General features: G+C 51.9%; 1 protein-coding gene across 6 annotated transcripts in view; it reads right to left on the bottom strand.

The window, feature by feature from the left end:
- The window catches only part of KCNAB2 (potassium voltage-gated channel subfamily A regulatory beta subunit 2), a 115,553-nt gene that overhangs the window by 34,709 nt on the left and 66,732 nt on the right, over nt 1-14,112 (bottom strand). Inside the window, exon 1 of one of the 6 annotated variants that reach the window (XM_060276126.1) lies at nt 11,089-11,367. The exons of the other annotated variants lie outside the window; for them this stretch is intronic. Coding sequence (XP_060132109.1) covers nt 11,089-11,294 — 206 coding nt within the window. The 5' untranslated portion in view covers nt 11,295-11,367. Of the gene's footprint in view, nt 1-11,088; nt 11,368-14,112 lie in introns of those variants that run through there. 6 annotated transcript variants of the gene reach the window in all.

Genomic DNA, 14,112 nt, shown 5'->3' with positions numbered 1-14,112 from the left:
GCCCGTTGGTGTGAATACCTCCCCCCAGTCCTGCGAGCCCCCCCCTTCCGCCTGGGCGGACGGGAATCCCAAAAAGTCCGTGGCGTCAGAGCTGGTGGGGGTAAAAACGTTCTGCCAATCTGCTCCTTCCTCTGACTGGGTGGATCTCGGTGACACCCATACCTCATCCTCTGGTTCCTCAAACTCCGCTTCCCAGCGCCATGGTGAGCTGCTCTCCCGTGCCTCCTCCTCCTCCCCCTCCCTTTCCATGTGCCAGGGCTTGGGTCTGTGGGGAAAGAGGGCGTGAAATTCTTCCACCAAGAATTCCTCCTGTATCTGAGTGGCTGGGACCCATTCATTCTGGGACGGTGGAGCGTCCTCCCATGCCATGAGGTACTCCAGTCCCCCCACCCCCCACCTTGAATCCAGGATGGCCGTGGCCTCATTGAGTTGCTCCCTGCCTTCCCTCTCCCCCCCTCCCTCGGGGGTTTGTTCGCTGTCTCGGAGCCTGCTGCTTTCCCTGTACGGCGACAGCAGCGATCTATGAAACACTGGATGCACCCTCATGTCCTCTGGCAGTGCCAGCCTGTATGCCACCGGGTTTACCTGTTGCGTGACCGTGAAGGGGCCCAGCCTTTTGGGTGCCAGCTTTTTGCACCTCCCTCTGGTGGGAAGGCCCTCCGAGGACAACCACACCTTGTCCCCCACCCTGATGACCTCCCCTTGTCGCCTGTGGCGATCTGCCCCCTTTTTGTACGCTTCCTTGGCCCTCTCCAAGTGTTCTCTGAGCTGCTGGTGCACCGTCTCCAGTTCCTCTGCCCAATCCTCAGCCTGTGGGCCCTCCTCCTCCTCCTCCTCCCTCTCCCTCTCTGGGAAAGATCTGAGGTCGCGCCCGTAATTGGCCTTAAAGGGCGACACCCCTGTGGAGACGTGCACTGCATTGTTGTAGGCAAATTCTGCTAGTGGCAAGCGATCCACCCAGTCCGTTTGCCGCTGGCTGACGTAGCATCTCAGGTACTGCTGCAGAATGGCGTTGACCCTCTCCGCTTGTCCGTTGGTCTGCGGGTGTCTAGCCGTCGACAAGCTGACCTCCACCTGCAGGAGGTTCATGAGCCGCCGCCAGAACCTGGAAACAAATTGGCGGCCACGATCCGAAATAACCCTTAAAGGTAATCCATGCAGTCTGAAAATGTGATCAACAAACAGTTTGGCTGTCTCTTCTGCCGAGACTGCCCTGGCACACGGTATAAAGTGACACATTTTGGACATAAGGTCCACCACCACCAACACTGCAGTCTTACCCCTGGACGAAGGCAGATCTGTGATGAAGTCCATGGACACCACTTCCCACGGCCTGTGTGGTGTGGCTAAGGGCTCCAGCAACCCTGGTGGCGCTGCTCTGACCACCTTCGCCCGCTGGCAGGTGGTACAGCCCCTTACATAGTCTCGAACATCTTCCCGCACCCCTGGCCACCAGAAGTGTCTCATGACTAGGTGAGCGGTTTTGTCCCTTCCCAAATGCCCCGCTGTAGGGTTGTCGTGCATCTGCTTGAGGACCGTACGTCGAAGCTGGGTGGTGGGCAGGTACAGCGCACCCTTGTAGAAAAGCAGCCCTCTGCGTTCTGCAAAGTCTTTTGCCTGCTCCCTCCCCCCTCTCAGTTCTCTGAAGATGCGGTTGGCAAATTCATCCGCTGCCGTCAGTGCTGTGAGTTCTGCCTCGCTCACCACAGCTGCTCCGCAGGACCATGCCGACGGGGGGAAAATGTGCCTTGGGGCTGGTGGCGCCTCCTCCTCCATGTACTCTGGCTTGCGGGAGAGGGCATCCGCCCTGACATTCTGCTCCCCCGGGATGTAGTGGATGGAGAAGTTGAAGTTCGAGAAGAACTCTGCCCACCGTATCTGCCGCTGGTTGAGCACCCTGGCAGTTCTCCAGAACTCCAGGTTCTTGTGGTCTGTGCACACCTGGATGGGGTGCTTTGCGCCCACCAGGAAGTGTCGCCAGTGCTGGAACGCAGCGTAGATCGCAAGAAGTTCCCTATCAAACACTGTGTAGTTGCGTTCAGGCTGTGTCAGCTTCCTGGAGAAGAAGGCACAGGGTCTCCACTCCCTGTTGGCGTCCAGTTGCAACAAAATTGCGCCCACAGCTTTTTCAGAAGCATCTGTCTCAATGCGTAGGGGCGCGTCCTGCACCACATGGAACAGGTTTTGGTCTGAGGCGAACACTCTCTTGAGGCTTTCGAACGCTGCTTGCGCCTCTGGTGTCCACTTGAACTTCTGCTTGCCTCTCAGGCAGTCCGTGATGGGAGCCGTAACGCGAGAGAAGTTCTTGATGAACTTCCTGTAGAAGTTAGCGAAGCCTAGTAGGCGTTGGGCATCTTTGCGCGTCCTGGGGCTGTGCCAGTCCAGGATGGCCTGCACCTTGTCCTTGTCCATCGCCAGCCCCTTGTCTGACAGCTTGTAGCCCAGGAAGTCCACCTCTTTGGTGTGAAACTTGCACTTCTCCAGCTTCACATACAGGTGGTTCTCCTTCAGGCGTTGCAACACCTCTCTGACATCTTTCACATGCTGCACCGGGTCATTCGAGTAGATAAGGATGTCATCTAGGAAGACCAAGCATTTCCTGAAGAGGAGGGACCCCAGGACGTGGTGCATGAAGGCCTGGAAGCATGCTGAGCCCCCTTGCAAACCGAAGGGCATCACCAGATATTCAAAAGAGCCCAGAGGCGTGAACATCGTGGTTTTCCATTCATCTCCTTCCCGGATCCTGATCAAGTTGTACGCCCCCCTTAGGTCCAGCTTGGTGAAAATCTTGCCCCTGCGTGCCGCTGTCAGGAGATCATCCACTCTGGGCATGGGGAAAGCCACTGGCTCTGTCACCGAATTCAGCCGTCTAAAGTCCACCACAAGACGGCGCTGTTGCGTGTCTTTCTTGTCCACCCAGAAGACCGGGCTGCCCCCTGCTGCCTTGCTTTCCCTTATGAACCCCCGCTTGAGGTTCTTGTCGATGAAAGCGCGCAGATCCTCCAGCTCCTGGTCTGACATGGCGTACAGCTTGGCTGGGGGTATCGTCGCCCCTGGCACCAGGTTGATCTGGCAGTCAAAAGGCCTGTGCGGGGGTAGGTGGTCGGACTCCGCTTCGCTGAAGACCTCCTGCAGGTCCCAGTACTGCTTGGGTATTGCCTCACCCCCTTTGATATGCATGGTGGCCACCGTGGCTATTGGAGGCCCCTCCCCTGGTTGGTGCTGCATGCAATGTTCCAGACAAAAGTCCGACCCAAACGTGATGCACCTCTGGTGCCAACTGATGGAGGGGTCGTGGCGCGCCAGCCAGCTCATGCCCAAGACGATGGGGGGGTCTGAGATGGTGGTGACGTTGAACGCCAGTGTCTCTGAGTGCCTTCCAACCGTCATTCTCATGGGGGGGGTTTGATGTGTGATGGCCCCTCCCAGCAGCTCCCTGCCGTCAATGGTTGCCACGTGCAGAGGAAAATCCAACTGCAAAAGCTGGATTTGGTGCTCTTCTGCAAAGCTTCTCGAGAAGAAGTTGGCGGACGCCCCACTGTCAATTAAGGCGAGGACCGTCAGGGGATAGCCATTTGGGAGCGTTAGCGTCACTTCTAGAACCACTCCTGCTCTGGGAGGGGTGGGCTGGCTCTGCACCTCTCTGTGCGGGTGGGCGGGCTGGGGCTGTTGTCTGCTGACTGTGCCTGGCTGCTGCCCCTTGTCTCCTGCAGCCAGGCTTTCCCGTTTCCCTGCTGTGGTGCTGCGTCAGTGGGGGAGGGCACCACCGTTCCCGCCTTTCCTTGCCACTCCCTGCGATGTGGGCAGTCTCTGACTAGATGCTGGGGTGAGTTGCAGAGAAAGCAATTCCCGCCCCTTCCCTCCTTGCGTCTTGGCGCCGCTGGGGTTTGAAAAGCCCGCGCGCGCGCGCTATCAATCTGCATGGGCTCCTGGTCCTGGCTGGCTCCAGGCGTGGCTTGAAAGGGTTGTTGAGGGAGTGGCTTCTCCTGCGACCGTGGGAACCAAGCCCGCTTTGCGCGCGTCGCTTGCTTGTCGTTCCACCGGGATTCCTGCCTCACCCCCACCGCCAGAGCTGCTTTGCTCAGCTGATCCATAGTACTGGGCTTTGGACCTCTCGAGAGTTCATCCTTCACCTCCTCGCTCAAACCCAAGTAAAACGCAGCTTGCATGGGAGGCGAATCCAAAACCCACCCCAGTCTGTGCACCAGCATGGTGAATTTCGCCCAATATGCGCGAACTGTCATATTTCCTTGGCGTAAATTATGCAGTTCCTCCTTAGTCTGGTCCAAATGACTATCGGACGAATACATCGTCCTCAAACCTTCTAGAAATTGTTGGACATTTTTCATGCAAGGATTCTTGGTTGCGATTAATGGTCTTAGCCACTCCCTGGCTGCTCCGGTGAGATGTTCCACAATAAACGCTACTCTGTGCTCATCATCGGGGAACTCATTCTGGTGCAGCTCAAGAGCATACACGATCTCAGTCTCAAAGCCCTGAAACTCCTTCGGGTCTCCATTGAACTTGCTTACAAGGGTCCCTGCTCTCCTTCCTGGCAGCACTTGGACTTGGGGAGCCCCTCCCGCCTTGTTTTTCTCTGCATCCAGCTTGTTTTGGAGGTCTACCGCCACCGCCCTTAAATGCTGCTCTTTTTCCTGGAGCTCTCTCACCTGTTCCGCAAGTTGTAGCCGGTCGTCCTGGACCTTCTTAGTCTCCTCTTTAGCTGCCTTCAATTCTCCCTGCGCCTGCAGCGACAGCTGTTGCAGTTCTAGCTGGGCTTGCTCAGCGATCTGCCGCCACTTCTCCGCCTCGGACACGCTCATCCCGGCAACTCCGAAGTAGCCCAAAAAGGATTAGGAGGTTGCTGTCACAGTGGCCGGAGTGGACTACTTCAGAGTAACGACGCTACGCAGCTCTGCATTTTATTCTTTTATTGGTGCTGCGTATTTACAGTGCTCAAGTCATTGCTATTTACACGGAGCGATGTTGTCAGTCGGTTTCAGAACCTCCTAATGGCTTTTGGCGCGTCTTTCTCCAACACAAAAGCTTTGGCAGACCCATCCTCTTGCCCCTCCTCTTCCTGCGTAATTCTGGAGTTGGAGGGATGGGTCTTCCCCCCTTGCTTGCCCCTTCCTGTCCCACCTGGGACCCTGGCTCCTCTACCTTGCCTGAGCCTCGGACACGACTTCCTGCTTCCCCACTGGAATCGGAACTCTCCCTGCTTTCCCCTTTGCTCGGGGACGGGCTTGAACTCAGGAGGGGAGGGACTTCGCGATATCCCCTGTCCCTCACAAGTGCCATTCCACAAACTGCCATGCGTTCTCAGAGGCCTGTGTGTATTGTTAGAAAACCGTTATTGTTTAAATGTTCAGTTGACTGCAAATAAAACGAGTGAGGATGACAATACACCACCCCCAGACACTTCACCCCATTCTTCAGCCCACCCCACAAGCTGCAGCGACCCCAAGCAGACCCTCTGCCCCTCACAAAGGTTCCCCACCCCCCACCCCGTTCCCTCCCTCTTGGGAAAAAGAAACACACAGGCTTTTAATGTCCCTCATCTGTGCTCCAAGAAGGAAACAGGCTGAAGCGTGTCAAGTTTATCTGTGAAATCGCCTTGCCCCATGCATGCAGAATTGGCAACGTTATAGGTGCCACCTGATATCCTTTCTGCATTTGTAAGGAATCAACCTTTTAGTGTGGCAGCACGCATATCTTGGAACTCCCTGCCTATTGACACCAGGCAGGCACCTTCCCTACACTCTTTTGGGCGCATGCCGTGGGCATTTCTCTTTAGACAACATTTTTCTTTAGACAAACACGTGGAACCTTGATGTATGTTTCAATCCGGTTTTAGTATATTGCTGATTTTATTTTTTGAATGTCGTAAAGAGTTGTTTCCACTGATAATTTCATTGCATTGTTAACTTCGTAAAGCCGCTTTCGGGGTTGTTTTGCAATCAAGCCGTGTGCATAAGCCTTGTGAAAATAAAAAATAAATTAAAAAAGGTACTGTTGTGGTGCTTTAAATGCAGGGTGCAAATATGTCCTATGAGAAAGTCCTCGTGGCGTCAATTACAGTGGGCAAGTCACTAGGAGCAGGTGGCCATGGGCCAAAAACAACAACAGGGGTTCCCTGAGATCAGTGGCTGAAGGCCTGAGCAGGATATCTTGAGGCTGAAGGTAGTATCTTGAAGGCCTGCTACCTTATTTTGGGTGGCCCCATTTCACCCCCAAAATAATAGGTGCTCAACCACCACAGTTCACTATTAGAGGGAATGGTATCTAAGTGCTAACAGTAAACACAGCTAACCATCCATGCATGATAATCTGCAGAACTTCACATCAGCAGCATGACTTTGGGCAGACACCTCAACTGCTATAGTCCTTGAGCAGTGGGTCATTCAGCTTTAACACTGCAAGAAAGTTACAGTGCTTCAGAAGCACCTCCCAAGCAAAGTTAAACACTTTTCAACAGACTGCCACGACATTGGTGTGCTTGGCTTTCCTCCTGAGCATATATGTGAAAGAGCTTTCTTGCTGCCCTTCCTCCTGAGCATATATGTGAAAGAGCTTTCTTGCTGCCCGCCTTTAGGAACCCAGTAAGTTGCCTTATATACTGAGTCTTGGTCAATCTAACTCAGCTTTTTGTTTACACTGGCTGGCAGCTGCTGCTGCTCTCCAGGGGCTCAGATAATGGGGATTGAACCTGAGACCTTCTGCATGCAAGGCAGGCTCTCTAGCATTGAGCTACCGCCCTCCATTCCAGAGCTCCCTCCCCTTCAAAAGATATCTATCAATTAACAGGCAGATTAACAACAGCCAGTGAACCGAGCAAGGAAACGGCCGATTCAAGGAGACAGAGCGCCTTGAAGCCCACAGCAACGTTGCTAAACGGACCACAGAACTATCTCCTTATGAAGTCCATTTTATTTTATTAATGCGGCCGGCGTTGAAATGATACAATTTAAAACAGAAGTGTGCTGCATTTGAAACATTTTAAAAACCACCTAAAATATTTCAAAGCCATTCAGAGCATCCGAAACCATTTAAAGCACCTCAAAGCATTTCAAAGCAATCATGCACCCCACCCTCACAGTTACTGATTTCACGGGTGCCCAGGGTCCAATCACCAAGAAATATTAGCCACCCATAGTGTGATGGCTGTTAATATTGGCATGGGAAAACATGCTGGGAATGGGAAGTCCGTAAGGGGGAATGTCAGGGTCTTTGGCTATGAAAAAGCCTCTCTGGTCAAGGCTGTGGCACAACTAAAACAATGGGAAATAGTGCAATGTAGCCTCTTTTACTGTCATCAGACAGGCTGAGCAGCTGAAACTTACAGAGAGAAGGATTTCCGGCTTGTAAGGACAGTTCTGCAGCATACATTTAGAGGACATCCAGTGCACATTTAAAATGCATAGCTTCCCCTAAGGGATCCTGGGGACTGTAGTCACCCCCTCGCAGAGCTACAGTTCCCAGCACCCTTAATAAACTATAATTCCCAGAATTAATTGGGGGAAGTAACGTGCTTTCAATGTGCATTGGGTGTGTTTGAAATGTATGGTGTGGCCCTGCCCTTATAAGGTTAATGCAAAAACTGTTTCCTGACGTTGCACTGGCTACCCCAATTCACGAAGGAGGATCCCTTTTCTTACAGAACTACTGTATGTAAAAACCATTCCGGCTGCTGCTACGGAATTCTGTGTTTACAAAGGACCAAACATTAAACACAAACTTGCTCGTTTGCTTGCAAAGAGCCGGTGGGTTTGTGTGTTTTTACATGAACCGCTAAATGGCGCATGTTGCTGGGGTGGGGGGCAGGGGGTAGCGGGAGCAAAACGTTACCTCCCCACTGCTTGAAGTTTTCCCTGCCCCCTCCAAACCTGCTTAGTTTGGGTATCAAAGCTAGAGTAGTGAAGGTGGTGAAAATTAAAGCAACAGAAGTAACGCAAAGGAGGGCAGCAGATTTCATTCACGTGTCCTGCGTTTAGGGACACACAAATGAACACAACCACCCCATTACCCAAACGATCTTTACAGCTAAAACTACAAATGTGCGTTTAATGCACAGAACTGGTTTGGCCCTAACACAATCGCAAGCATGTTTTCTGCTGCTGCAGAGGGGACCCGAACAAATGGATTCAAATGAAAAGGAAGGAGATTCAAATGAAAAGGAAGGCTCATCCACACTTCCTTCTGAGCTGCATTTCTAGGCACTTTAAAGTTCCATGTCTGAGCAGTGTCTGTTTGTTTGACCCAGTGCTTTCCCTGGGAAAACCTGCATTTTACAGCTGAATCAGAGCAAACAGCAACTGGGTTTTCCACGGACTGCTGTTTGCTCTGACCCAGCTGCAAAACACGAGTTTTCCCCAGGAAAACACCTGGAACAAGAGAAACCAAACACAATGCTTGGATACGGAGCTTTAAACCCTGGAAAGCGAGGTTGAAAAGGAAGTCTGGGTGAACCTCGACTGAATGTTAGGAAGAACTTTCTGACAGTAGGAGCTGTTTGACAGTGGAACAGACTCCCTTGGAAGACCATCGGGGGGTTTTGAGCAGAGGTTGGGTGGCCACCTGTCAAGGATTATTCCACTGCGATTCCTGCATTGCAGGGGGTGGGGCTAGATGACCCTTAGGATCCCTCCCAACTCGACAGTTCTTAGATTCCAAAGCCTGAACCTGTCCATCACAATAGGATGAAGGTGGTTTGTCACCATATTATGTCACTTTGCACATGAGCTGCAATGGCAGACAAGCATTATAAGGAGGCCAAATTTCCAAACAAGGAGACCGGAATTGGCCGAGGTTCAGCAGTTTAAATATTTCCCTTTCAAGTGAAGTTTTCACCTGTGACATTTTTTTGGGGTGGTGGAGGTACCCATAGTATTTCTTCAACATTCTCTTTTGCTGTTGTAGAAATCCAGGAAAGTTGCAAGGTTGTTCACCCTCTCCGGTTTGATGAAAACCCACTGACTATTAATGCAGGAACTACCTGATGAAATTCCTCGTTTCAGCCAGTTTGCTTTGAGTTACATTCCTCATGTTTTTACAGGTTGTAAACGTATTTTCTTTTTAATAAAATGGAACTAGAATAATAGCATTTGCAATTTGGTCAGGGTCACCCTAGATATTGACTGTGCAACCAGGAAGAAACAAATGATATCCTCGGAAAGTTTAAAATACACTACTTTACAAGTTTTTCAGTGGATGTTTTAATCAGGTATGGCTAATTTTCAGTATGACCTTTTCAGGGTCAAATGCGTCCTTGCCCGCCTCACTCTCTCTCCCTGACTTCTGCATGAACTCAAAGAGAAAGATGCAAGAACAACTCCACTCTCAGCTGATTGGTGCAGATTAGGTAAAGAGCAGAGTGGGCAGCCTATCACCTGCTCTCTACTCATTAAATGTGATTCAGCAGCAGCAGCAAAAACAAACAAGCACCCTAATGCAGTTCCAGGCTGTTTCAACTATACTTCCGTCCAGATCACTGCCTATCCAGAGGCAACAGAAGGCAAGGAGAGGGATGGGTGGGGAAGGAGCCCACAAATAAATTAAAGTTAAATTCTGCAACCAAAATTTAATTCTGCAACCAAAATTTAATTCTGCAACCAAAGTTAAAATCTGCAGAATGAATCTACCCTATCTATTAATCCATCCATCCATCCATCCATCCATCCATCCATCCATCCATCCATCCATCCATCTGTCCTGCTTTGTAGTTTCTCCCCAGCTTCTCCTTGCTTGAGGTGGGACAAGGAGATTTGTAGGGCTCTCCTACAACCCCCATCACTGGGAACTCAAAAGAGCTGGACCCTGCTCAGGCTTGAGTTTTCACCAGTCATTACCAACATGCTGCTCTGCATGCAGAAGGCCCCCGGTTAAATCCCCAATGGCGTCTCCAAGCAGGGCTGGGAAAGGCACTTCTCTGAAGCCCTGCTAGTCAATGCGGACAGCACTGGCCTCGGTAGATTTGCAGAAGGGGGGTAAGCTCAGTGGCAGAGCACCTGGTTTGCATGCAGATTCAATCCCCAGCATCTCCAGTTAGGACTGAGATCTTGAAACCCTTGGAAGCTGCTGCTAGCCCGTGCAGACAGTACTGAGCTAGATGGATCCATGGTCTCACTCGGTAGAAGGCAGCTTCCAATGTTCCAATGAATAATAGGCTTCATACCAAAATACAGTTTCTGGCGTTTCCTCAGCCTACCTTCGCAGCCTTTTTGGCAACAGCCAAAAAAAAAAAACAATCGACAGGTGCCATTACATCTTTGCCTTTAAAAACATTAATTACAACTGGCCACTGTCTCCCCTCCCACCCACACTTTCTAATAACCAAAGCAGCAGCCCTGGGGCTGCCAACCTGGAACAGTGATGTGGTGGGCATTGGTTTTAACCCTCCCCCCCCCTGGAACATCCCCACTGAAAGCTGCTCTTTGCCTCTGAAGCCGGTACCTGAAAAATATATATGCAATTTTCAGGGGGAAACCAGCACATGTATAGGGAAGAAAGGATTAGACTCCTTCCAACCTGCTTCTTTTGTCATATCCAGACAATGGCCAGCCAGTTGTAAGCCTGCTTTTCAAAGTTTGTGCTTTGGGGAACTGTTATTGTAGCTCAGTGGTAGAGCATCTGTCTTGCAGACCAAAGGACTCAGGTTCAATCCCCAATGGCATATCCAGGTAAGGCTGGGAGAGAATCCCTGCTTGAAACCCCGGAGAGCTGCTGTGAGTCAGTGCAGGCAATACTGTGCTGGATATTTAATTCAGCACTTCGTTCAGAACCATAAGGATTGGACCCTACTATTTGTAGGTAAGTGGCTGTAGCTCAGAGGCAGAGCATTTGCTGTGCAGGCACAAGGTCCCAGCTTCAATCCCCAATGGCCTCTCCAGGTAAGGCTGGGAAAGATTCCTTGCCGGAAAAACCCTTGGAGAGCCACTGTTGGTCAGTACAAGCAATGCAGAGTTGGATGGAGCAATGACCCAAGAGTTTGGCTCTGGGAGTCTCCAGAATTTGGGTTCTGCTCCCTGCACAGCGACCGGTCCACAAACTCTTCCTGGAGGTACGGCACTTCGCCCACCCTCCCCATACCTGTATTTCATGCCAGTCTGCTTCACACTGGAGTCGCTGGAGGACGGGGCGCTCTGCGCGGAGAGGTGCCCCAAACTCCGGGCCACCATCGCCACTGCTCGGAACCGACCCCGCGTGCTGGGGCTGTTGGCATTCTGCCGGTTGAGCCGGTCCTCCGCACTCCGGTTCTTGATGTTGTGGTCCGAGCAGACGAAGGACACTTGCATCCTGCCTGCTTCTGGTGTCGCCTCCCCGACCTAGAGGTTGTCCTGGTCTCCCCTGACTCTGTGTCCCCGGTTCTCCGGGATATGTCAAAGGAGGAGGAAAATCTCCCACAGAAATCTTCTCTCCAAGACCTGGATTCTCCTGATGCAGCTGCAAGGAGGCTCTCCCGGAACAAAAAACCCAGAAAAATAACCCCAACGGGTCTGTTACCCCATCCACGAGTGGCAAAAAACAAGGGGTCCAGGTTGACCACCCTTCCAAATAGCAGCCATCCTCCTTTTCCTTCTGACCCAGTTCCTCAATCTGGCAGTGTGGCGACTTTGGGCATCTCCCTAGGGTGCTTCCGTGGGCGAGGGATCCCCGGCGCTGGATTTCAGTTTAATTTGGGAGCCGCAGCCGTCATCTCCTTGGAGGGTGATTCCCCCACTGTGACTCTCAGGGGGGACTGAGGAGCTGCGTCACCGAGACTCAGATGGATCCAGGAGGAGCAAATCTCTCATGAGAATCATCCTGATTCAGAATGGAGGGAGGTAGCAGGGGGAAGGACACTGATGATGATGATGATGATAGGGAGGGAGGGAGGGAGGAGTCTTGCCTGCCTTTGCTCAGATCCCTGAGCCAGTTCATTCACTCACCAGACACGGTGCTGGGTTTTTGGAGCCACAAAGCCCGCTGTGGTTCCTCCGCTCTGGCTGAGACTCTGGAGGCTGCTGAGCAGCTGGCAAAGCGCATCAAGAGAGCCGAGCTTGGCAATTGGTGGACAACAAAGGGACAAAGAAGACTTTTAATCTGGAGTCAGTGCTCCAGTGTCTTGCCCAGGCGCGGTGGCTGCTGCTGCTGCTTCCCCCACCCCCAGACACCCTAGCCCTGCAGCCAACCCTCCCATCTGCTCCCTTGCCTCCTCCACCCCCGCTCTCCCCCTGAGGCTTGCAGAGGGATGATGACAGGAAACTAAATTTAGCCACAAAGCTAAGAGAGATCCCATCCTTTCCCAAGCAGCCTCCTTCCTGCAGGATCGCAAGAAAGAGGAAAGGAAGAGAGTTGGAATATTTCACCAGCCCCAGGGGAGAATCCAATGCAAACCATCTGTTAGGGCTTCGAAGCAGGACAGAGGAACGCCGAGAGCTGCCTTATTCTGAGTCAAACCAACTGGTGCACCCAGCTCAGCTGTGTCTGCACTGGCTGGCAGCAGCTCTTCGGGTTTCAGACAAAGGACAGACCCAGCTCAGGCCGGAGATGCCAGGGTCTGAACCTTCTTTCAGGAGCTGCATCCCTGCTTTCTGCCCACACCTGAAAGAATTTGTTTCATGAAAAATGGCCTGCTTGCCCTCACCCCCACCCTGCTCCCCCAGCTACAACAGGGCAGGATGATCTGCTTGCCTCTCAGGCATGTTCCTTTTGGATTGGGTGAAGGACGGTGGGGTGGGGTGGGGACTGACTTTATTTGCTGACTCTGCCCTGCTCGGCAGCAGTCTGCTGGCTTCTACGCATTTATTTAAAGCACTTTTTTTTTAATCCCCCGGTTCAGTAAGAAAAAGGCACCCAAATGGCTCTGAATAGGAAGACAGCCTGTGCCCTAAGGCTTATAATTTAAAAGATGCAGCACAAAAAGAAACAAGGGTTGGGAGGGAGGAAAAGGACACAAAACTCAGGCACAACTAATATTAATGCTGGAGGTCACGTGTGAGTGGGGAAGGTTCCATTGACCCACCTAGCAGAGGATGGTCTTTACCAGGTCAAGGGAACCTGCAGACCTTCAGATGCTGCTTGGACTCTATCTCCCATCAGCCCCAGCCAATGTCAAGGGGTGGGGGTGGGTTGTGGTCCAGCAACACCTGGAAGGCTGCAAGTTTTTTGTCCCTGGTCTGCACTGACAAACCTCCTCCAGGTTTTCAAACCCATTTCCCCCGGCCCTACCTGAAGATCCTGGGAGTAGAATCTGGTGCATTCTGCATGCAGGGAAATCTCTCACAAGAAATATCCAAAGTGGTGATGTTGGGTTGAAGTCCAGTAACTTTTACTCAGTGTAGACACATTAAAATTAATGGGGACGATTAGCTCGGGTCCATTCATTTCAATGGGTCTGCTCTGAGCAAAGGTTAGTTGAATATAGCTCGTGGATTTGTATTCAATGAAGTGTTACTCAGAGGACACCCAGTGAAATCAATGGGCCAAAGTGGGTCACAACCTTTAATCTCAATGGTTCTACTCTGTGTAGGAGTAACACTGGAAACAATCCGTTCCACAGTTAGACTACAGAACTCGCTCCTGCAGGAGGCAATGCGGCCACCGGCTTAGAATGCCTATAAAGGGGATTGGACAAATTCATAGAGGAGGATAATGATATCAATGGCTACTAGCCATGATGGCTGTGCTCTGCCTCCATGGCTGGAGGCAGTAATGTTTCTGAATGCCAGTTGCTGGAAACCACAGGAGGGGGGGGGAGAGCTCTTGCACTTGGGTCCTGCTTGCGGGTTCCCCATTGGGGCATCTGGTTGGCCACTGTGAAAGCAGGATGCTAGACTAGATGTGCCATCGGCCTGATCCTTCCAATGCCTCTGGCATAACCTGGAGTCCCACGGCATCAATGATCTATAATGAAATCTGTTTGGTGTCAACTCAAGAGGAATGTTCCACCTACAAAGGACTGTCTACTCCGGAAACAGCCTTCCTTAGTCTCCAGAGAGCCACCAGCCTGACTAGCAAGAGACAAATCCTGGTACCTCTCTCATGCAAGGCTTGTGCTGGACCAGGGGGTTGCCAACATGGCGCTGAAACTATGCTTATGCTCTAATGGCACCCCCCCACACACACACAAAC

The sequence above is a fragment of the Zootoca vivipara genome, chromosome 6 (assembly GCF_963506605.1).
Source record: "Zootoca vivipara chromosome 6, rZooViv1.1, whole genome shotgun sequence".
NCBI lineage: Eukaryota > Metazoa > Chordata > Lepidosauria > Squamata > Lacertidae > Zootoca > Zootoca vivipara.
Note: the sequence above shows the minus strand (reverse complement) of the source record. Positions and strands in the feature narration are given on the sequence as shown.